A 23,093-nucleotide genomic window follows, 5' to 3' on the forward strand; every position below is an offset into this window, starting at 1 on the left:
CTCATCAGCATTTTTAACTGAAAGAGGCTGGCTAAAGGACTCACTTCATCACCACCAACGTCTACATTTCTCCATGCATTGTAAATAAGGCTTGGAAGAAAAACAGCAGGAAGGGTGAATCTTTTGGAAGGTCTCAAAGCCTGGCCACACCCCACTTTAGGAAGAGGAACCCCACTGAACTGAACAATACTTGGTGTCCCAGGGCTTAATTTGCAGCCTGGGATCAGGAGGGGGAATAGGGTAGCTGTCCCAGCAGGAAGCTGATGAGGTGAAGCCAAGCCTTTTAAGGGATGCATTCTTTTGTAGTGAAACAAATGGGCCTAAGGTAAGCAAGGCATTCGCTGTGTTTTTCCCACACTACAAATGCTAGAGTTGGTAAAACCGATACCCTCCTGTGAATGGCCCTGCAGATTCCCATCCCTGAATAAATTAGGTTTGCTATCAGCTGGGATTTATGAGGAATATTATTTAGCAGTCAGCTGCAGGATTCTGCCATTCACATGAGTCTCACATTGGTGGGAGATTTTCAGCAAAAAAAATCATAGCATAGATAAAGACCACTCTTTTTATGGAGCCAAGAGAAGGGGTTTCAAGTGAGCTAAGTTGCATAGTTTCTGCTGTCGTCTGCTAACTATAAAGCTGTGGAAAGAATGCAGCCAGTATCTGGTATAATCTGGAAAGAGTGTGCCCAGACTGAAACTGGCCCTTAGGTAGCCCTCGCTCTGTGCCTTCTGCACCATGATTCAGCAGCATCGCATGGTTTAGCATGATTTGAAGAAGAGTCAATGGATGGGTGGCTTTATGCCGCAGGCAGAAAATCAGCTTAAAACGCACACATAAAACTGGATCTCTCTGGAGGTATTGCTGCAGAGTGGCTGCCATGATGGGGATGAACCTGAGAAATCTATAGATTCAAGTCCTTTTTAACAAGCCAATATTATTTGCTCAGTTTCCACACTCCCATCTGCAATATGGAGACAATTATTCTGACCTAGTTTGTTAAGGATTACAGAGATAAACAAATGTGAAACGCTTTGAAGTGTGCTTTGTTAATGCACTTTGTTATTACAAACTCTCAGCTTTTATGTCTGTAATAAAGATAGTAAGAGATTTGGCACTTTAAGAGAGTTTTTTGAATTAGTAATATTAACTCTGCGAGATGAATGCAATAAAGATTTAAGAGATTTTGTACAAAAGAATGCTATATGAATTATCATTATTGTTAAAAATATAGAACCTTTCTGTGGCCTTGAGGCTTTTATAATTGGGTCTACCAGCAAGTTTGGTTCAGCACAGGGGAACTGAAGAAGGTATCAGTTTACTCTTATATGGAACACCATAAAAATGCTTCTTATGAACTAGATCCCCTACCTCAAGTGTTTTCCTAGGCTTGCTGTACTCCCAAAAGATAATGTTTGGTTTTTTTGCAATGAATTACTCTAAATGTTCTTTGACAGTTTGCTATCACTCCCAGTCAGATAGGTTTCCATCAAACTCATCAGCTAGTCTAGAAAGCAGCAGTAGCAGCTGACACAGCAACTCTAAAATCTGTGTCACTGGATTTCCTTTAGAATTAAATACACCAAAAACAGAAACTCTCCCTCTTGGCTGCCGCCCAAGCAGCAAGGCATGCTGCAACTTGGCCAGGTCAAGTGACGGTTGGTTACAGCAGGATCAAAGTGCTTAGTCTATGTCTATTTTGCTGGCATCCAAGTAGCTTGCTGTGAAATAATGATTTTATCAAAGTAATGGCCTTACAGCACAGATACTCTTTCCTGTTGCCAAAAGAAATAATGCAGAAAACCGAACTGGTTGCACAGATGGAACTATTATAATAACACGACACTGAATTCCACCCAATGGCCTACTTTGTGTATGATGGCACCTGTATTATCTGTATTTATTAATTATGTCTGTACTGCTCCCAACAGTTTATTTTGCTTTTTGAGGGATATTTTGTGGCTTATTTATTTAGCAATCTATATAGAATGAGGTCTTCAATAATTCAACCACACACATGTGATTAAGGCTGAGGAGTCCAATTTGCTGAGTTTAATTTGGATTTAATTCACCTGACATTTTGCAACTTGTGTCTTGCTACTTCTGTGGGAAGAAAATGTTCTGTGACTCTTATTCATCGTCACTAGGCTTTTGCTACCTTGAATTCGTTTCCATTTAATCTGTGAAGGTATTGCCCACCAATGCAAATAATTCACAGAACCGCGTTCATACAAACAAAACATCTTTATTTGGAAACAAAACAAAAAGTGTATGATACACAGTCCCTAGGGCAATGGGAACAGGATTGAGGATCCTTTCTTTCCCAGGAAGAACTCCTTGGAATCCCTCCAATGCTACAAACATGAACTGACAACACCCATGCATCCTTCCCTAGTACTGCAGGAAAAGGGAAGCATGCTTAGTTCCTTTGAACTCCTGGTGTTGGCACTGCCTTTAAGATTCAGTCCTCAACACAGGGCTGCCATGATGTCCAACCTCATTCCAGGACCTTCCCCCGTGTACAATGGAAATGCATAAAGACCCAACATGCAACGTTTTCCACTTGTGCAGCAAAAGTGTGCCGTGCAACTCGAGAATAGTGATGATCAAGAATTGCTTCAAACACAGCACATTTCCAACATGCAAACTGTGTGCTGATCATCACACAAGGCGTACAAATGCTGGAAAGTCATGGCTGAGCTTCCCAGTATATCCATGCATAGCAAAAAGGAAATACACATGATTACCGCATGTGATGATCAATCCCTGATCTGGACGCTGTTTCCTGCCTGTGGAGACATCAATTGAATAAGCAAAGCCACTCAGGTTCCCGCTTCTCATTCACATTTTCCGAAGCCTGGCATTTAAGAAACTGGTGAATTCCAAAATACTTGTGTATTTAGTAACACAGTGCCACTTCTTTTTCTGTGCTATACAATTTGCAGGCACTCTCACCTCTTATACAAAGGTCCAGGATTGCATTCGGATCCTTATCCAGAGGTGGGATCTCTCCTACTCCAGGGCTGCCAGAATTTCTGGCTCTCACGTTCCACCCATAGGTCGCAAAGCCAGTTCTTTCCTGATACAGGAAGAACAGCAGTCTCTCTCCTTGCTTTTAGTACAGCACATCAAAGATCTTATTTCCATGACAACTCCCCTATTGCATCTTCCTTCATTTGAATCTGAGGTATGACTAACCATCAAGAGGTGAGGTCACTGAAGGGTTTCTTAGTGCAAAAAACCACAACTCTCTGCCAACCTTATCTAAACCCCATGGCGACATACTCTCCTGTCTCTTGGTTTCTCTATGCCAGCCTGGTACAACTTCCACCAACCTCAGCCAGCTGTGCTGATGGGACCAGGAAGTTCAAACATCTGGAGGGCACTGCATTGGGAAATGCTCCTTTATGCCTCCCTTTCACCTTCCTTAAACTCCCTCTGTATCTCTCTCTGTCTCGCTCTCTTCTCCTTCATTCCTACCATCTCTCTGCCCTTCTTGTCACGTGCTTCTCCTATATTGCCATTTCCCTCCTATTTCATCTTCTCACTTTTACAATATTTGTGAAATTTTCTTACAGTTCTTTCAAATGCACTTGGTCCTTCTTAAGAGTGAAATATTCACATTTAGATGCCGGAAGGTACCCTACCCTACCAAAAACCTCAAATACATGATGTCCAAAATGATGTACTGTATTGGAATAGCATTGTGGAAGCATAAGGATCATTCCATGTCATTTCGCTAGAAAATGCTTTGTCCTTTTAAAGACATGCCACACAACTGATATTCCTTCATAACAAACACCCTGCTGTCTGGAGGACTTATTCCACTTCCTGAAGCAGGACTGAAAGCAAAGTATAAAAGATACTTTTTCCTTGAGCAGGCCATGTTATTTGACATTGTTGTCTCCCGGGAGAAATCCCTCTATCCTTGCCTGTGCCTTGAAAAGGAGATATCAGCCTCAAGAATATATCTCAGGTTTAATCCCGTGAGGTGGAGTGCTGCTGCTTGGCTGAAAAAGGGACCACTTCAAATTATGGGGCAGGGCTGTGGGAAGGACAAGGCTGGGAGGGCACACCAGCACCCGGTGCTCCTCTCAGTCTGGCCCTACAGCCCTGCCCTTGCCCCAATAAGCAGAAATGCCATTGTTGGGGGGGGGGAGCAGCGGCCTGGCACCACCCCACTGCATCGGCTTCTCCTGGGTTTAAATAAGATGCTGTGAGGAGGTTCTGGAAACTGCCCATGCTGTCTGGGTACCTAAAATGACAGGCTTGGCTATTCTTTAATACTGAACTCAGTACAAGAAGCTTCAAGCCACCCCAGTTCTATTGAGATTGCATGAGCCATTTGGTATCCTGGCACTACTACACAAGTCCACTTCCTGTCTTCCAGGAAAGTTCTATCCCAACCCAGCAAATCATGGGGCTCCAGGTCCCCTTGGCTCGCGACACTCTCCTTGCTGGAGCCACTTTTTCATTCAGTTAGCCACTTTGCCCTCTGTGGCAGAAAGTGCAAAGTCCAAGCCCGACTTCTAGGCCTCTTCATTCCCAAACCAGCTTCAGACAAAACAGAAGAACTTCTTCCACCGGCACTTGGAGAGAGTTTTTATTCCCTTGGCTGTCATTTTCTTTTCCTGTTGGGCCTTGTGCTCAACTGCGCTGATGATGGCTGTGTCAAAAACCTCCTTCAGGTTCTTTTGAGTCAGAGCAGAGCACTCGATGTAAGTCTGAGCCCGGATTTTCTCAGCCAGGCCTTCGGCTTGAGTTCTTGGCACAGGCCCAGCATGGTAGTGGTCCAGATTGATCAACACATTGACGTCGTCCCGCAGATCTGACTGTGTTCCCACCAGCACCACGGGAGTCTGGGGATTGTGTGTCCGTATTTCAGGGATCCATTTCTCCATAATGTTCTGGAAGGATGTGGGATTTACAACACTGAAGCAGACCAGGAAGACATCTGTGTCAGGGTAACAGAGTGAACGGAGGCAATCAAAGTCTTCCTGCAGAGAAAAAATACGAGATGTTGAATTTTGTTTGCGATGCATACCGGCAGAAACTAGCTGTGGCTGATAAGCTAGAGGGTTCTCATAAAATGTAGTAATGCTGTCTTTTCCACAAAGCTCTAAAGCAGGGGTCAGTAACCTAAGGCCCATGGGCCGGAAGTGGCCTGCGGAGGTCATTTGACTGGCCCCTGAGCCACCCCCGAACTGAGTTACCTGCTTGCGCGCTGCGGTAAACCGGCACAGGGACTTGCTTCCATGGTGCTGGAAATCGCATCTGCGCAGACGCAGATGCTGGAAATCGCGTCTGTGCACGCACAGATGTCAAAAGTCACGGGCGCACGCAGTCTAGCCCACGGAGGGATCTCCGCGGGACCGATCCGGCCCAGGCAAGCTAAACCTTGCTGACCCCTGCTCTAAAGCATACATTTTCATCCTTTGTCCCAGCAAACCTTCTGAAGCCAAGAAACAAAACAGTTTGAGCTTTCCAAGTGTAACCAAAGGGAAACAAAGACAACTTGGTAGCTCAGCCACTCTCACTCTCAAGGGAGCTCAGTTTGGCCCATGTAAAGGAGAGAGACTTTAAGGTCCACTACAAAGAGGGATCTCGGTCAAGCAAAAAAAAGCCAGTTGTTCCAATTAACACTTGGGAAGCTTCTCTAGCAAGGGCTGCACTTCTATACAGAGGTACCCCGCATTTTTCAGTACCCTGGCTGTGGAGGCTTCAGTAGATTTCAATTCCTGGAGCCCTCAGTTCTATTGTTACCTCAAACACAAACTCATCAGGTGACAATACTGCATACCCTCAGCTGCGGTACAGGGATCCTAGCTGTGTTTCACTGTCTGAGGCAGTATGTCTCTGAATACCAGTTCCGGCGAATCACAAGTAAGGAGAGTTTGGTTGCGTTTAGGTCCTGCTTGTAGGCTTCTGACAGGCCTCTGGTTGGCCACTGTGAGAACAGGATGCTGGACTAAATGGATCTTTGGCCAGATCCAGCAGGGCTTTTTCCTAATTTGGTAAGATTGGCCTAGTAAGTCTGTAGTAAGGATTACAGGGGTGATGTATCTGAAACATCTTTAGAACTTGAAATGTGCTGTACAAGAGCAATTATTAATGCCACTCAGAATTTCACTTTGACCCAGATTTTCACCACCTTCTTCCTGACATTCTTTGCTCCCCATCAGAACTCAAACCCGTATTCTCCTTTAATTTATGAGTCTCACCTGTCCTGCAGTGTCCCACAGCTGGATACGAAGTGGTGCCCCATCTACCAGGACCTGCACTGCAAACAGAAAGAGAGAGAAGGTTGGGAGTGGGTAAGTACTGGATATATTTCACACCCATCTACTAACATATCCCCTGTTTTATATACCTAGGAGCTCTTTGAATGTGAGGAGCTGCACAGTGTCAAAAAACAGCCATTTGAAAAGCAAGCGTTCCTCCATATGTCCAGCTACTCCCTTCTTTTGCTGCCACACTAATGAAGGGATGGAACCAGCCATGAATAGCCAGCGTAGTTTACTGTCAACAGCGAAACTGTACTGACGGTGAATTATTTGTGCAATGTTTGCAACAACACTGTTCCATAATTGCAGTATGTTTTTAAAAAAACAACAAACCAACCTAGCAAGTTTGGATTTCAATACAAAGGCCTCTCCCTTGCAGGTTTCGTGCAATCCCTTTGCAGCAGGCCAGTTTTCTTCCACTAGTGCACAAATCCCAGTGACTTAGGCTGCATATACACCATCCCATTTGTAGCACAAACACAAAGTTTTCTCAGTCTGGAATCATTCATGTCCGAACTCAACATGATGTTTTCAACCTAGGTTTATACTAGATCATCCACAAGGATGGGTGGATGTAGTTACTTGATGCGCATTTGAAAACCTTGCCCTTGATTTGGTTATCCATGCCTTTTCCTCCCTGCACATGCCCCAGATAAGGAAAGGAGGAAGTGGTGATTGTTATCTTGGTATAACTACGTCATTGCACAGATGCAGATACACCCTCCATAGCCAGGACCGCCTACGTCTATTTTCAAATGGAAATAATGCAGAAGGGGCCCTTGTACATAATATTGTCCAATTTTCTGGTTGGTGCAGAAATGCTGAACTAGATTGCATCTCGGTCTAGCCTCTATTTGAAGACTTTCCGTGAAGGAGAGCTCTCTGCCCACCCTGGTACAGGTTCCATTGCAGGGAGTTGGACCAGATGACCCCTCAGGAGCCCTTCCAACTCTGCAATTTTATGCTTCTAGGACCGTTGTCCTCTCTGCCTTCCATCCCACCAGTCCCAGTGGGAGCCAGCCCCCACTGGAAGTATACCACAGTTTTGTAGCTTCTCTTCACGAGACAAAGAACAACACAGATGAGACCATGTAATGGAGTGTGTGTGACAATATGCAAATGAATGACTGATGAAAGGAAATATACCATGGAGGGATGTTTTTTTAAGGTCTTATCCGCTACCTTGAGCTGCATTTAACTAACTGTTACAGAGTGAAGCTGTGAGCAACGCGAGCTCTGGAACATTAATAGATATTGGGGGTAGCTTACAGAGAATGTAGAGACAGGGTAATAAAGAAAAACAACAACCCAAGACAAAATGCATAATTAGCAGGAGTGTGTAATCAAGAGAAGCAGACATCCTGTGCTAAAGGCAACAATAGCCCATACTTAGCACCAACTAGTGATATTGCCACTGTGTCCTTTCCTCAACTGGGGTGTGTATGGGTTCTTTATTTTGTAGAGAGACAGGGTTAAACTTTTCTCAGGCTTTATGCCATTAGCAGGTGACCACAAACAACCCTGCTTCAGAATTTACATTGATCTACTGAGCAAAATAACTCTCCCTTCCTTGGGGCCTTTCGGTGCAGTGGGGCAAAGGGTGCCCTGATCACATTTTCGCCTGTGTCTCAGCTCCTTCCCCACCTCACCCCGAATCTCAATGACAATGGAGCAACTAGGTGGTGCCTTTGTTCAGCCCTTTCTTTCCCTTTTTTCCATGGTGAGATGTGCACTCCCACACAGGAAAGAGGGAGTGTGGCGAAATGTCCAATTTAAAAATAAATAAAACTTTATGTGTTGAGGGGGAGGGAGGTTGTACCCAGAGGACACCACCTCCACTGACACTTTGGCTACCTCTGCAATAGCCGTTCCCATGAATGGAGTGGGGGGGACCACTAATTTTTCCACCTACAAAATATTGCACATTGAGCACTTAGAAAATGGGAGATCTCCATTCTCAGAAGCACAAGTTTGAGGAGAGATCTGCAAATGCATCAAATGATAAACAAACAGGCGTTTTGGGACTACGGAATCAAGGAGCATTTTGGGACTGCAGAAAAACAGAAACGTACTGAAATGGAGACAAGAGAACAAAACAGCACAGTCACAGTGCATTACAGTGGTACCTCAGGTTACAGACGCTTCAGAAATAACCCAGAAATAGTACCTCTGGTTAAGAACTTTGCTTCAGGATGAGAACAAAAATTGCACGGCAGTGGGAGGCCCCATTAGCGAAAGTGGTACCTCAGGTTAAGAATAGTTTCAGGTTAAGAACGGACCTCTGGAATGAATTAAGTTCTTAACCCGAGGTACCACTGTATTTGTGGAAAATCCTACACCACGGAAAGGCAGTAAGATACATTCAAAGTTACTGTTGAAGAGCCCACGGTAGCTTAAATGTTAAATAAGTAGGTTAGGGGATTTTGATTAAAGAAAAATGGAGTACAAACTCCTCCTAGGCATGGGACAATTAGAAAGGAGCCATCAGTTTTCACTTCAGTAATTTCATTACATGCTGCCTCAGCGGCCAGGCAGGCTCCTAGGGACTGAAGGCCTCCAAGCTGTCAACTGGGCTGGGCTTGGATATTCCTTGAAGTGCAGCCAAGGTGTTAAAGGTAGCAAGTGAGACACAGGGAAAGCCAAAACACTTTGCTTGGCTCAATGTGGCAAAACAGATACAGAAGCAGGGTCACTGGAATGGTCAGGGGTATTGAGAGTTGAAGTCCAACAATGTTAGTAGGGCAATGTTAGTAGGGCAACAATGTTAGTAGGACACTGTTGGATGTCTTGCCCTTTGCTGTTTATGTATGATCACATTACTGACAGAGTTAATGGTAAATTAAGCATTATTATTATTAAAAAAGGTTTTCATGAATTACAAAAGAACATGCAATGTCTTTCTTGATGAGTCCTAGGATTCTGCAAAGGGTAGCAACAAACTCTTCCAGGTAGGCCTCACCTTCAGGAGCTGGTTTCCTGGCTCATAGCTGTTTCTTTCTAAGGGACCATGTACCAGACGGAACATATCTAGGTCTAAGCAAGGCCTTACAGACTCTGCTTCACACAGTGAAACCTATTGGGCCAACCTGGAATATCCCCACAAATGGTTGCCTCTTCATCATGTGACCGGGTGAAAATAGAGGTTTCCTTATTGAATTTTAGGGCTCAGTGTTTGGAGCACAGTGAACATCTTTGCCTGCCACTGTGTTGGGTGAGAAGGGGGTTTAAAAGTGGCTCCACATGAGCGCAAAAACAGGTAAAAAAAGAGAGAGGCAGGGATAGCTCAAGGTCCTAGAGTGCCATCTTCAGCCATCAGAAGGGCTGGTGTGAAATACATCACTTCCTTATGGCTGGGAGGTGGCTGAGCCCCGTTAACATATCTTAACCACAGAGAAAGAAGGGAAACCTGTTCCTGATCAAAAGATTCTACTTTGATCTTCAAGATGCTGAGCATTTTTCCCTCTTGGTGTCTCATTTCTAAGTATTTGCCAATCCCATGGGTGGGGGTTAACTGGGAAATAAATAACCGGCATGCGCAGTGTTTGAGGGAGGAAGCAGGACATGTGTAGGGGGGGGGGGATGTCCTGTTGAGCAAGCGGAAATAAAGGCACCAACAGGATGTGGTAGTTGTATACTGCCCCAAATACTTTATCAGAAATTCATGTGAGAACTGTGAACCAATAGGATACAGATCGTAAGTTCATTGGAGCTTTATTGCTTCTGTCACTTTGCAGCCTACCCTGTACATCAGGTTTGGGGGAATCTGTGGCCTCACAGATGTTATTGGGATCAAACCCCTACCAGCCCCAGTCAGATAAACCCTGGACTAGGTGGTTTCAGGACAGTCCCTCAGCTGTTACTGCCCTCCATTCTGCTGAAGGAGGAAAATCGCATACATTTCCTTAGTAACTGCCTGTGCTTATCTTCCTCTCTTTACCTGGGTGAACCAACTGGAAAAGAATCAGGAAAGAGGAAAGAGAAAGAAGTTGGGAGGAGCACAGGGTTCATTCGTAAATTATGGCAACAGAGAGAAGGGTACGTGGTGGCAGTGTGAAAAGGTGCAGAACTGTGACCCCCATTTCAGGGCATCCAAATGCATTTGGCCAAGCATATAATGCACAGCACCTCGGTATGAGGAAGTTTGCTTCTTTCTTCCCCCATCACTACAATTTTGTAGGTCTCTCTAAAACCTTGCATTGGCCCCTCCTATACGCAATGGAAGAATTTCGGCATAACGGAGAAGCAGGCTAAACAAGATAGTTTGGTGGTTGAAGGTCAATATTTATGCATATTTCTGACCCCGAGTGACGAACTAACTTGAAATGACAGGTTATCGGTAGCTCAGATCTCAACCTGTATGCATGGGAAACTAATTTCTCACCAGGAAGCCTGTCTGGGAACTGGATATGAGAATCTGCACCAGAGGGGCTGAGCTACAGAGCAGCCTGGGGTGTTGGTGATGTAGCACCCCCCCCCCTCCCGACAGCCTTCCTGCGTCTGAAGTAGCAGAGGTTCTCTCTAGGTTGTTTGTGACATGGACCAAGATCTGTGTCAGGGCCAATTTTCTGCTCTGCCTCAGGACATGATAACCACGGGGCTGTTTTTGTACACTGTATGCCTTCTCGGTGGACTGCCCAGTGTTGCTTTTCCAAGTGGTGAATGGGCTGTTGAAATCCAGCCCTGAAGAGAAAGCAGATAACCATAGCAAAGCAGCCTTTGACGGCAATCAGCAAAATTGCTCGTATCCACATTTCACTTGCTGTCACAGTTAATGCAAGTCCTGTGAAGGTGCTTAGAGCACTGTCTGCTTGAAGTTTGTGAGATCAGTTGTTGCTGCCTGAGGAGGGACAGGACTCTGGAAGGGATCAGGCCCATTGCATTCTCTCTTGGCTATAACCCATCTGCTGTTTAAGCAGAGATGGATAGGGAGCACTTAATGCCTCACTTATGCCCACAGCATTAAAGGACACAGTGGTGCATCCCCTCCTGAAGATGGTCTCCCCAGAACCTGAGGTTTTAGATAACTACCACCCAGTTGCAATAATCATTTACTGGGCAGGGTGATTGTGTGGTGGCTGCTATCCCTGGATACAGCAGATTATCTGCACCCATTTCAGCTTGGCTTCAGATTTGAATATAGCATTGAAACAGCCTTGGTCACCCTGGTTGATTATATTTGGGAGAGTGACAGACAGAATGGTACCCAGTTGAGTCTGTTGGACCTCTTGGCTGTGCTTCATACCACTGACCACAGTATCCTCCTGGCGTAGGAATTGGGGGCACTGTGTTACGGTGGCTCTGTTTCTATCAATAGGACCATTACCAGAGAATAGCATTGGAGATTTTCTGCTTAGCCTCGTAGCATTTATACTGTGGTGCACTGTGGGGATTCATCTTGTATTGAAGAAAGAAGAGGAGGAGGAGGAGTTTGGATTTGATATCCCGCCTTATCACTACCCTAAGGAGTCTCAAAGCGGCTAACAATCTCCTTTCCCTTCCTCCCTCACAATCAACACTCTGTGAGGTGAGTGAGGCTGAGAGACTTCAGAGAAGTGTGACTAGTCCAAGGTCACCCAGCAGCTTCATGTGGAGGAGCAGGGACACGAACCCGGTTCACCAGATTACGAGTCCACTGCTCTTAACCACTATACCACACTGGTAAAGGACTCCTGGATGGTTAAGTCCAGTCAAATTCGACTATGGAGTGCTGTGCTCATCTCTATTTTCAGGCCAAGTGAGCCGGTGTTTATCCACAGACAGCTTTCTAGGTCATGTGGCCAGCATGAATAAACCGCTTCTGGCACTACAGAACACTTTGACGGAAGTCAGAGCTCACAGAAACGCCATTTACCTTCTCATTGCAGTGGTACCTATTTATCTACTTGCACTGGTATGCTTTCAAACTACTAGGCTGGCAGGAGCTGGGACAGAGCAACGGGAGCACACCCCATCGCAAGGATTCAAGCTGCTGACCTTCTGATTGGCAAGCCCAAGAGGCTCAGTGGTTTAGACCTCAGTGCCACCCACGTCCACATCTTGTATTAATACATGCTTCCATGAAACTGCTGGGTGGTGCTGGGGGTTTGGAGTGTGGCTTCATCAATATGCAGATGACACCCACTCTGTATTCCACTTGCATCTGAATCAGGGAAGCCAGGCCAGTGTGTAGAGTCAGTGATGGGCTGGACAAGGGCCAACAAGTTGAAACTGAATCCTTATTAGGTGGAGGTGCTGTGGATAGTAACAATATATACATAAATTTGCTTTTTTACTGTATTTTTGGTTTCTATGGAAGCAGCCCAGAGTGGCTGGGGAGGCCCAGCCAGATGAGCGGGGTATAAATAATGAAGAAGAAGAAGAAGAAGAAGAAGAAGAAGAAGAAGAAGAAGAAGAAGTCAAATGCCATTATCTTCTCTCTGGTCACTTACCAGGAAGAAGGTAATGGCACTTACTACTCATGATCTGTTACAGTGGTACCTCTGGTTACAAACTTAATTCGTTCTGGAGGTCTGTTCTTAAGCTGAAGCCATTCTTATCCTGAGACGAGTTTTCACTAATGGGGTCTCCCACTGCTGCCAGTGCGTGACTTCCGCTCGCATCCTGGGACAAAGTTTGCAACCAGGAGCAGCTACTTCCAGGTTAGCAGAGTTTGTAACCCGAAGCATTTGTAACCAGAGGTACCACTGTATTCTAAGGGCAGCCACTTCCCACAAGTGTTAGCCTTGTTGCAAGCCTACATGTGTGTGTGTGTTGGTGTGTGTGGTTCTCCCATATCCTACACAACAAAGATGTGCTGCCTGCAGACAGCCTCCAAACATTATAATTTGGGTTGTATAATTTCTGGGGAAACGTGATTATTTCCATAAGAGAAGCCTAACCCTGACAGAAGGTTAGTGGACAATGCATAAAAAAACAAAGGACAAATCTTTCGAGAAACTTGTGGAGGGAAACTCCAGTGAGATTGTTATTCAGCAGACCTTAGTTTGGGGTTGTTGTTTTTTTTAGACAACTTATTCAGGTGTATAGCTGATAAGATTTGACCATGTGGCTCAGACCTTTTCTTGCTCATAAGATGATAATTTAAGTTTAGCCATGTATTGCAGCTTGGCCTGGAAGGCAGAACTCATGACAATGTCCTTATGGACCCTAATTTGAGGCAGCCCCTCAAAGGTGCAGTGAATAGTCACTTGTGGTGGTGGCCACTTATGCCTCACCAAAAAGAAGAAATGCAACAAAAAAGATTCACATAACCTGTGCATATACTACAGATTTAAAATTAATTACAGTACTATTATTTAAATATGAATACAACACATCTTGCCATAGTGGGGAAGACCAGGACCTCCATGTCTGCTGTCCAGCTGCTTTCAGTGTTGAAGGGCAGCTCCAAGACCCCAGTTGTACTTTCTGATGGGCTCTTTTAGTCTTTAAACCAGATTTGGACTGGGCAGCCCTTGAAACGAAGGGCAACTTTCAACAGAAGACCATTCCTCTGTAAAGCAGGGCAGATGGCCACCCTAGCATAGTGTGGACATAGCGTGGGCATGGGAACCAGGGATCAAATAAGTGCTTACCTATGAAAACTCATTGGCTATCTTTAGATAAGTCACTATCTCTTGGGCTGCTATTGTGTGAAGAATAAAACGAGATAAGGGTGCATTGTATCCTGCTTTGAGTCCTTGGAGGAGTGTCAAAAACAAACAAACACATTTCAAAAAGAAGATTGCAAAGCCTGTTTTGTGAGCACCGGGAACAACCTAGGCATAGGGCAGAAAGAGCAATTAAGCTGCTGTTGCCATATCTTGCAAATAAATTTGAAGATCAGGAAGATAGCCATATACAATAGCCCCTAATCAGGATGAGGCCTTGCCTGGTCTCCCAAAGGTTAGCGATCAGCTGTGTCAAATTGGGTGTGGAGCAAAGCTGTCACAGCCTTCACAATATTAAATACCCAGCCCCCACACAGTTGCCAGTGTAAGGAAACTGCTTCTCAACAGAAGAACTGAGGCTCCTTGGCACCCTTGGCCAGGAATTGTAGTGGCGCCTCTGAAGCCAGGTGAGAACATGGACCAGAAACTGAAAAAGTGGAGAGGCGTGAGGAGAGATTTCTGCGCTGCCATCCCCTGTGACCAGTACCGGGGGGGGGGGGGCCGGGCGGGGGCGGTGGCAACCTAACCAACCACTAGGTTTGCCCCTGAACATTGGTATATACTCCCCTCAACCATATTAAGATTTCAGGACAGTGCAGAAAATAACAGATCAATTTAGTAAAGCACAACAATAAAAGCAACAGGTGAAACCTGAAAATAGATGAATGATTTTACTAAATGACCACCAGCTGACATGACTGCTGACATATGAAATTGGTGTCTTTGCTCTCTGAGTCACAGTCTGCCTGCCATCTAAACATTACACATGCTCCCAATTAAAAGAACAGAGGTATCGCCTCCAGACATTCTCAGCCTATTTGCACTAGACTACTCATTTTTCTAGGGGAGTCTATGTGCAGTGTAGGGGTAAGGTTCAACTTTAAATGCCTGCTGAAAACTTTTCTGTTCCATGAGGCTTATACAGGCAATTAAAAATACATATTTTATATGGCTTCTATAGTATGGTTTCATGTATAATTGTTGTAAACCGCTCTGATTTTTTTTAAATGACTAGCTGGATGTAAATATTTTTCCCCATTTTATTTATTTATTTATACCTCACAAGTTTATACATTTCATTAATTTTACATTCATTTTGACATTTCAAAACTTGACTTACCTCCCCCTCTTTCTGTGGTTCCTTAATTTTTTTTTAAAGTATCTTCTGCATATCCAAATTAACTTAATTTACTCATTTATTCATCTTTAAATATATACTCTTATAAAACTGCAGGTTGTTACAATAATCCTGCCAAAGTTTTTATCTGTTTATAATTTATCTGTAAATAGTCAATAAACTATTTCCATTATTTTATTTTTATTTTATTTTTATCTTGATTTCTTATTCTCCTGGTAAGTTTCACCATTCTGAATATTCCAAGCTGTATGTAAATATTTTATAAATAACGAAAGAAATAAAACAAAAGGTGAAACTGTTTTACAGCCAGATCCTAAGGTAAAAGTCAGTCTCAATTCTACTGAGCACTTTAAAGTGTTCAAAGTCTTTCAAATACATAATCCTTGCAACCATCCTGTAAGGTACTGGTAGATTCGTCACCCCATTATGCAGACAGGAGGCTAAGCAAAAGAGAGTGCCATCTAGTGAGATTAAAGCAGAGGTGAGATTCAAACTGGGGCCTAGTTTAACTAAGGTTTAGTTTCTTTACTTGCTCCACCCCTTTTACCCTACTTCAAGCAGCTCAATTAAAACATGCTTGAGATGTACACCCTTTACTCCCACAGCTGCCCCAAATATCTGTCAAGATGTGTTCTACTTATTGCAGGCTGATATACTACCACTGTTTCCAATATATAAAGAGACAGACTTTTTGGAAACTTTTAAAGGGGCTGGCGGAACCTAACCAATTGATACCAAGAAATTGATGCAATCATTTTCTGACTGTTTTAAATAAGAGCTTCAGAATTTTGCGATTTCGTTTTCCGATTTGCAATGGTTTTATCCTTGAATTTTTATTTGGTTGGTTGGTTGGTTGGTTGGTTGGTTGGTTGGTTGGTTGGTAAGCTGCCCTGGGACATTTGGTGAAGAGCAGACTTCAGGTACAAATAAAAAACAAATAAAATTCCATGGGCTTTACTCTCAGGTAAATGGATTGCAGCCATTTCTTTCTAAACCCCCATCCTCTCCCTGTTTGTTGTTCTTTAGTTGTTTAGTCGTGTCCGACTCTTCGTGACCCCATGGGCCAGAGCACGCCAGGCACTCCTGTCTTCCACTGCCTCCCACAGTTTGGTCAAACTCATGTTGGTAGCTTCGAGAACACTGTCCAAGAACACCCTGTTTACTCAGAAGTAAATCCCAATGTGTTCAATAGGGCTGGCTCTCAAGTTAGCCTGCATGGGATTGCAGCCTTTGCAGCATGGGTTAAGGAAGGCTGCAAGGAAAACGCATTGTGCCCTGATACCTTAAAGGCAATGGCCTACTTCATCAAAATGTTTGGTTGACATTTTGTGCAGGGTTCCAGTGTGAAATCTTTTAAGACCCAAGAATGTTCCAATCCCTTTTTGACTTTGGAACCATCATTCCACACAGCTGCCTCCTGGCACCCGAAATTCTCCATCCCAATTAGAGATACAATAAACACTCCCTCCTCTTTCCACAGGTAATCCCTTTGCCTATGCAATTCACAGGCAATACTAGGAGAGTCCTCACACCTAGTTCTCACCCGCTGTGCCTTTTGCTCCCTTCTCCTTACAAGGTATCCAGACTGACAGAAACTCTCTTGAGGTGGGGACTAATGGCCTTTGAAGAGCCTTGAGAGAGTGTGGGGCAGGGCAGGCCCCAATGGGATGAAAAGGCAGGGAGCCAGATAATTTAGACACACATGGCAACAGCTAGTGTTGTAATGAAATCCTTTTGAAGCCTAAAATTAATTCTTAATATTGAAAGAAAGAGGGTTGTGTTTGAAATGAATAAGCCCAGGTGTTTAATTTTGCACTGTTTCAACGCCAATGCATTTGTTGTCCCTTTAGGAGGAATGGCAGGAAAGAAATGTAATATATAATTGAATATTAACTTCCATTTTTTGAAAATGCATCTGTTGACCATAACAATGATGAAATTGGACTTTCCAAATAGAAGAACAAACAAACTTGGTTCTTTAACAACTTGGGTCCAGAACATCTCAGGGACTTCCTGATCCCGTATTATATTGGCAGAGACTTTTGGTAGGGAGAGGGGGTGATTTCCCGAATTGGTGGTTCCCCAGGTGCATGACTCACACCTCTGGCTTTGACCCTGTATATCTGAAGAAGAGTCTCCACCCATATCATGAGATCCAGCTCCAAGGGCCTTCTGGCGGTTCCCTCATTGCGAGAAGTGAGGTTATAGGAAACAAGGGAGAGGGACTTCTCAGTAATCACTCCTGCCCTGTGGAACACCACCCCATCAGATGTCAAGGAAATAAACAATTATCTGGGTTTTAGAAGACATCTGATGGCAGACCTGTTTAGGGGAGTTGTTTAATGCTTGGCATTTTACTGTGAACCATACTGAGTAGTGGTATGGAGTAGTGGTTAGAGCATCGGACCTGGGAGATCAGGATTGAGATCTCCACTTTTTTCTCCCAGGAGCTCAGGATGGTGTACATGGGTCTTCCCTGCCTCATTTAATCCCCACAACAACCCCGTGAGGTAGGTTGGGCTGAGAAAGACAGTGTCTGGTCCAGAGTTACCCAGTGAGCTTCATGGCTGGGTGGGGATTTGAAGCCTGGTCTTCCAGGTCCTAGTCCGACACTCTAACCACTTTACTGTTCCAGTGGAAATGTATGCTACCATAGTAAAATCATGCCTGATCTTATTCCCTAAGAAGTACAGAACTCAGAGCATGTTCTGTCAGTTGGCCAACAATCCCTCCAAATGTCTACTTCTTTTTCTACCTTCCATATGATCCTTCCTGCATTTCCAGTTTAGTGCCCTATCACATGAGCTGCAGTGTGGGAAACCTCCTGTCTGTACAGAGCTTAAGGCAATCCAGCCCCACGTGCTATGGGGAGTTTCATCCTAATAAATGAATTACTAACACAGCTTCAAATGTCACAACTGCTCTCTCCTCTTTTCCTATGCTTGAACTGGAAACACAATCTCTTGAGGTTTACTCTTCCAATTAGAAACACCCAAAACCAGTTGAACAGTCTTCCACAGTTAGCTAAGCGAGAGTGCTGCCACCCATGTTTCGGGTAGAAGACCAAACCTGTTTCCTTTGTAATTTTTTTTTTCAGGGTTCAAGATGTGTCCACTTGACAGCTTTTTAATTTTCTTTCAAAACCTCTTAAAGATATTGACACTGATTCAATATTGGTGGAACTATGTAAGATACATATGGCTACTGGTGCTTTAAATAATGGCCTCATTCACACATCACTTTAAATCACACAGAAGCTTAATTATAGTTTAAAGGTAAAGCTTTTGTTGCTGCCCTGCTACCAGCTTTACAACCAAACCAGGGCTCAGGTTTTTCTCTCCCAAACCATGAACAAACCTTGGTGACAGTTCATGGTTTATCTGTAGAGACACAAACCACAAGCCCATCAAACTTTGATGAATGAAGTGGTTGTACAGTGGTACATTGGGTTACAGACACTTCAGGTTACAGACTCTGCTAACCCAGAAATAGTACCTTGGGTTAAGAAATTTGCTTCAGGATGAGAACAGAAATCATGGGGCGGCGGCAGCGGGAGGTCCCATTAGCTAAAGTGGTAAAGGGACCCCTGACTATTAGGTCCAGTCGCGGACGACTCTGGGGTTATGGTGCTCATCTCACTTTATTGGCCGAGGAAGCCGGCGTACAACTTCCGGGTCATGTGGCCAGCATGACTAAGCCGCTTCTGGCGAACCAGAGCAGTGCATGGAAACGCCGTTTACCTTCTTGCCGGAGCGGTACCTATTTATCTACTTGCACTTTGACGTGCTTTCGAACTGCTAGGTTGGCAGGAGCAGGGACCAAGCAACGGGAGCTCACCCCGTTGCGGGGATTCAAACCGCCAACCTTCTGATCAGCAAGCCCTAGGCTCTGTGGTTTAACCCACAGCGCTACCCGCGTGGTACCTAAAGTGGTACCTCAGGTTAAGAACAGTTTTAAGTTAAGAACGGACCTCCAGAATGAACCAAGTTCTTAGCCCAAGGTACCACTGTAATTAGTTTCCTTTCCCCCCACCTCGCCTGCACCAGCGCATAGCTAAGTTTAACTGTGGCTTAAAGCAACAGGCTATGAAGGCCACTGTACTAAGCATTTATAGGAAAGCAGCTTCTCTGGGAGGAAGTGCCATTTAACTTCTCTGAGCAGACATGCATTGGGGTTGTGGTGCCAATGAAGTTTTGTAAGGGATCAGGTTAAACAGCTTCACAATCTATTTCCTTGACAGATGAACACCATCCGATTGCTGAAACTGGCTGGCCAATTACAGTATATGATACTGGGCTCAGAAGGCTGGTTGTTTACAGCAGCTGCAGCCCCTCCACTACAACTCCAATTACACCCAAGAAGAGAAGATCCAAAAGTCTTTGCTTGGAACAGAAAACACATGTAGGCCCCCCCCCCATTTTCTTCTGGCAAAACTCACATTTGAAAGGAGATAATCAGTAAACAAAGTTTTCCCTGGCTCTGCATCTGCCTGCTGGAGATAGCTTCACCTGGTGAATTTCCGCCTCCCATGCTACTGTTAAAGGCACAGGGTGGGGGGGAGAAAAAAGCAATCCTTTGCATGCTTACTTAATTGCTTCTTAATATTACAGATAGGTAGCCGTGTTGGTCTGCCATAGTCAAAACAAAATAAAAAAATTCCTTCCAGTAGCACCTTAAAGACCAACTAAGTTAGTTCTTGGTATGAGCTTTCGTGTGCATGCACACTTCTAATAATAATAATAATAATAATAATAATAATAATAATAATAATAATAATAATAATTTATTATTTGTACCCCGCCCATCTGGCTGGGTTTCCCCAGCCACTCTGGGCGGCTTCCAACAGAGATAAAAAATACACTAAAATGTCACATATTAAAAACTTCCCTGAACAGGGCTGCCTTCAGATGTCTTCTGAATGTCAGGTAGTTGTCCATCGCCTTGACATCCGATGGGAGGGCATTCCACAGGGCGGGCGCCACCACCGAGAAGGCCCTCTGCCTGGTTCCCTGCAACTTGGCCTCTCGCAGTGAGGGAACCGCCAGAAGGCCCTCGGAGCTGGACCTCAGTGTCCGGGCAGAACGATGGGGGAGGAGACACTCCTTCAGATATACTGGACCGAGGCCATTTAGGGCTTTAAAGGTCAGCACCAACACTTTGAATTGTGCTTGGAAACGTACTTCTTCAGATACACAGGAAGTGTGCATGCACACGAAAGCTCATACCAAGAACTAACTTAGTTGGTCTTTAAGGTGCTACTGGAAGGAATTTTTTTATTTTGCTTCTTAATATGTATGTATATATTTTTTTAATCCCCACTCAGACTTCTTACATTGCAAACAATATTAAATTACAACATCCTATTCTAATAAAACACAGTCATTTAAGCCAGCAGTTTAATAATATGTATCTCGATATATATCTCAATAATATACATCTCAATATATCTCAATTGTCACACATGCCATTGATCTATTAATTATGAACTTTGTATCCCACTTGTCACTGCGAAAGGTCTTGTTGCAATTAGTCAAGAACGCAGAGCGCCAAAATGACAACAGGCCACAGTGTACCCCATTGTGGCAAAATGGACCCCAGTACATATCGGGAAGGAAGGAGCTGCCCAGGTTCCGCTCTGCTTACCTGAGAAGGTGTCCAGCGCTGTGGGCTGGTACTGGTCTGGGTATCCGTTGGTTGTGTAGCTGACAATGAGGCTGGTCTTGCCGACTGCCCCATCTCCTATGAGGACACACTTGATGCCCAGCTCGGAGCCGCTGCCTCTGCTGGGGGTGCTGCATCTTCTCAAGGTGGGCGAGTAATCCAGTAGCTCCTGGGGGGGCATCGCTGGAGGAGCGAGAAAGGGGACACCTGGCGTCCCTCTTTTGAAACAAAAAATGTTGCGATTGGATATTTAGTTCTTCTGGGCTTAAAAACACCACAACTGCCAAGCAGGAAGAAGTGAGAGCCAAACTCGGGTCAGTCACTCTGTTCCCACGCGCAGTGGTAGTATCTCATTTTCTGGGACTGCATCCCTTCAGGTGTCTTGGGTCTGGAGCAAAAGAGAGTTGCATCCGGGCCGAGTACTCCACCTTTTCACTTTGCATTTAACTCTCGAGACCTGTAATGGTTGTTTTTTTTTAATTCTTTAAGCCACCCAGAGCAGCTGTGATTTGCATGGGCCCACCCCCTTTCCCGGTAACCTGATGCTGCCTAATAGGTGCTTGAGCAAACTCCAAACTCCCAGCCGCCTTTCCTCCTTTTCCTAGCACTTACTGAAGGTCCTGTTTGTGGCAAACTGCTGGACTGACTGACGCATGAGGGTAAGGTGGGGTGAAGCGCCGTCTCGCACAACAAACAAACAAACAAACAAACAAACAAACAAACAAACAAACAAACAAACAAACAAACAAACAGGTGAAACAGTTTTGCTACTGTGGCTTCTACCTCCACTGTCTGAAGCAGTGCTGTTGTGGTCAGATTCTGTTTACAGGCTTCCCACGGGCATCTGGTTCGCACTCAGCCATGAAGCTCATTGGGTAACGTCTCTCATGGACTCTTAGCCCTCCCTCCCTCACAGGGTTGTTGTGAGGATAAAACAGGGAGAGGGAGAACCAGGTACAAGCAGGGACCACCCCCTCTTGCAAGGAGGCTTTAATCCCCTCCCTGCTAGATTTAGCAGCCAAGAGTCCACCTCCCTGAGCCTTACTAACTGAAACTTATCCAAAAAACAGGACCACACAATGCTCTGGACACCCCTTGAGATTCATTTGCTATCAAGGTCCTGGCAGATGCAAACGATTTTTTCTCTCACCAAGGCTGAGCAGTCATTCAAAAGGGTGTTTCCTGAGGTAGTGAGACGGGAAGGCAAATGAGATGATTGCATTTCAGAACCCCTCCGCCCTCTTGGCCCAAACAGAAACAGCTATTGATTTTTGCCGGGGATTCCTAAAGAGGATCAGGAGTGGTGGCTCTGGTCAACAAGCAGAGCGTAGCAACCTAAAGCAAACGAAGGGGAGCTGTGAGCTCTTCTATATCCTGCAAAGGCAGCATGGCAAGCAAACAGGTTTGACTTTCTGGAAGAGGTGAAATCTTGGGCTCATTTCATGCATATTTTCCTGGAGGAAACCCAGGTGGTCTCTTCCTCTTGCATTTGTTGCTGGGGGCTCTGTGACAAGCTGCATTCACAAAAGCCAGCATCATCATTAGTGGAAGAGGCAGCACGTTACTGAAAAAAATGGATTTAAAAATAGAGCTCTGAAGCTTTAATATTCTACATATCTGGGAATAAGTCCCACCGAACTCTATTACCTCTGAGTGTACAGGCTGTAAGTGACTTATTCCTGTGTGTTGACATTAGCGTTCCCAGTGACACAATCACTGGTGCGGCAAATGCAGTCATTGCAATGAACTTGGCAGGGAAGGATTAGGAAAGTGAGAGATGAACACACCCATCCCGTGGTGCTCCTTGAGAAGGCTAATTCTCACCCTCCCCCCTTGCCCTTCTTTAGAACAGTGGTTATGGTAGCTTTCACTAAGGATATTGCAACAAAATTTGATCTGTGCGTGCTACCTCTTAGCACATCCTCTTCCTCCAAGCTCAGGGCTTATTGGCATGGAATCCATGCAAGACGCAGCTAATCCATACCAGGCAATACATAGAATCATAGAATGGTAGAGTTGGAAGGGACCCTAAGTGTCATCTAGTCCACCCCCCTCTGCAGTTGCAGGAATATGCAGCTGTCTCAAATGGGGATCGAACCTGCAACCGTGGCATTGTTTGCAGCATGCTCTAACCAACTGAGCTATCCAGTCCAGCTCTGGGTTCCCCACCTGTTTATACTGCAAATGTACCCAGCAAGGGGATCCCATCCAGACGACCAGCGACAATGCCTGATCCACATCCCGCTGCAAGAGGGAGGTAGCCATAGGAGCATAAGTGGAGCCTGCTGGATCAGCCCAATGGCCCATCTAGTGTAGCATCCTGTTCTCACAGATCATATTAATAGTGTCGTTTGGAACTAA

General features: G+C 44.9%; 1 protein-coding gene across 2 annotated transcripts; it reads right to left on the reverse strand.

Annotated features, from left to right (window-relative positions):
* Positions 1 to 2,232: 2,232 nt before the first annotated feature.
* RHOV (ras homolog family member V) lies at positions 2,233 to 21,192 on the reverse strand. Of its 2 annotated transcripts, none has more exons than XM_081866259.1 (3): positions 20,715 to 21,192; positions 6,222 to 6,280; positions 2,233 to 4,997 (listed from the first exon to the last, which is right to left on the reverse strand). In XM_081866259.1, the coding sequence occupies exons 1-3, from the start codon at positions 20,911 to 20,913 to the stop codon at positions 4,557 to 4,559; spliced, it is 699 nt and encodes a 232-aa protein (XP_081722385.1). In that variant the 5' UTR covers positions 20,914 to 21,192; the 3' UTR covers positions 2,233 to 4,556. The 2 variants fall into 2 exon arrangements, with proteins under 2 accessions (XP_081722385.1, XP_081722386.1); XM_081866260.1 differs by having other exon boundaries at positions 6,222 to 6,275; positions 20,715 to 20,850.
* Positions 21,193 to 23,093: the final 1,901 nt, after the last annotated feature.

Source organism: Podarcis erhardii, assembly GCF_964252035.2.
Source record: "Podarcis erhardii genome assembly, chromosome: 1".
In the NCBI taxonomy this organism is placed as follows: domain Eukaryota; kingdom Metazoa; phylum Chordata; class Lepidosauria; order Squamata; family Lacertidae; genus Podarcis; species Podarcis erhardii.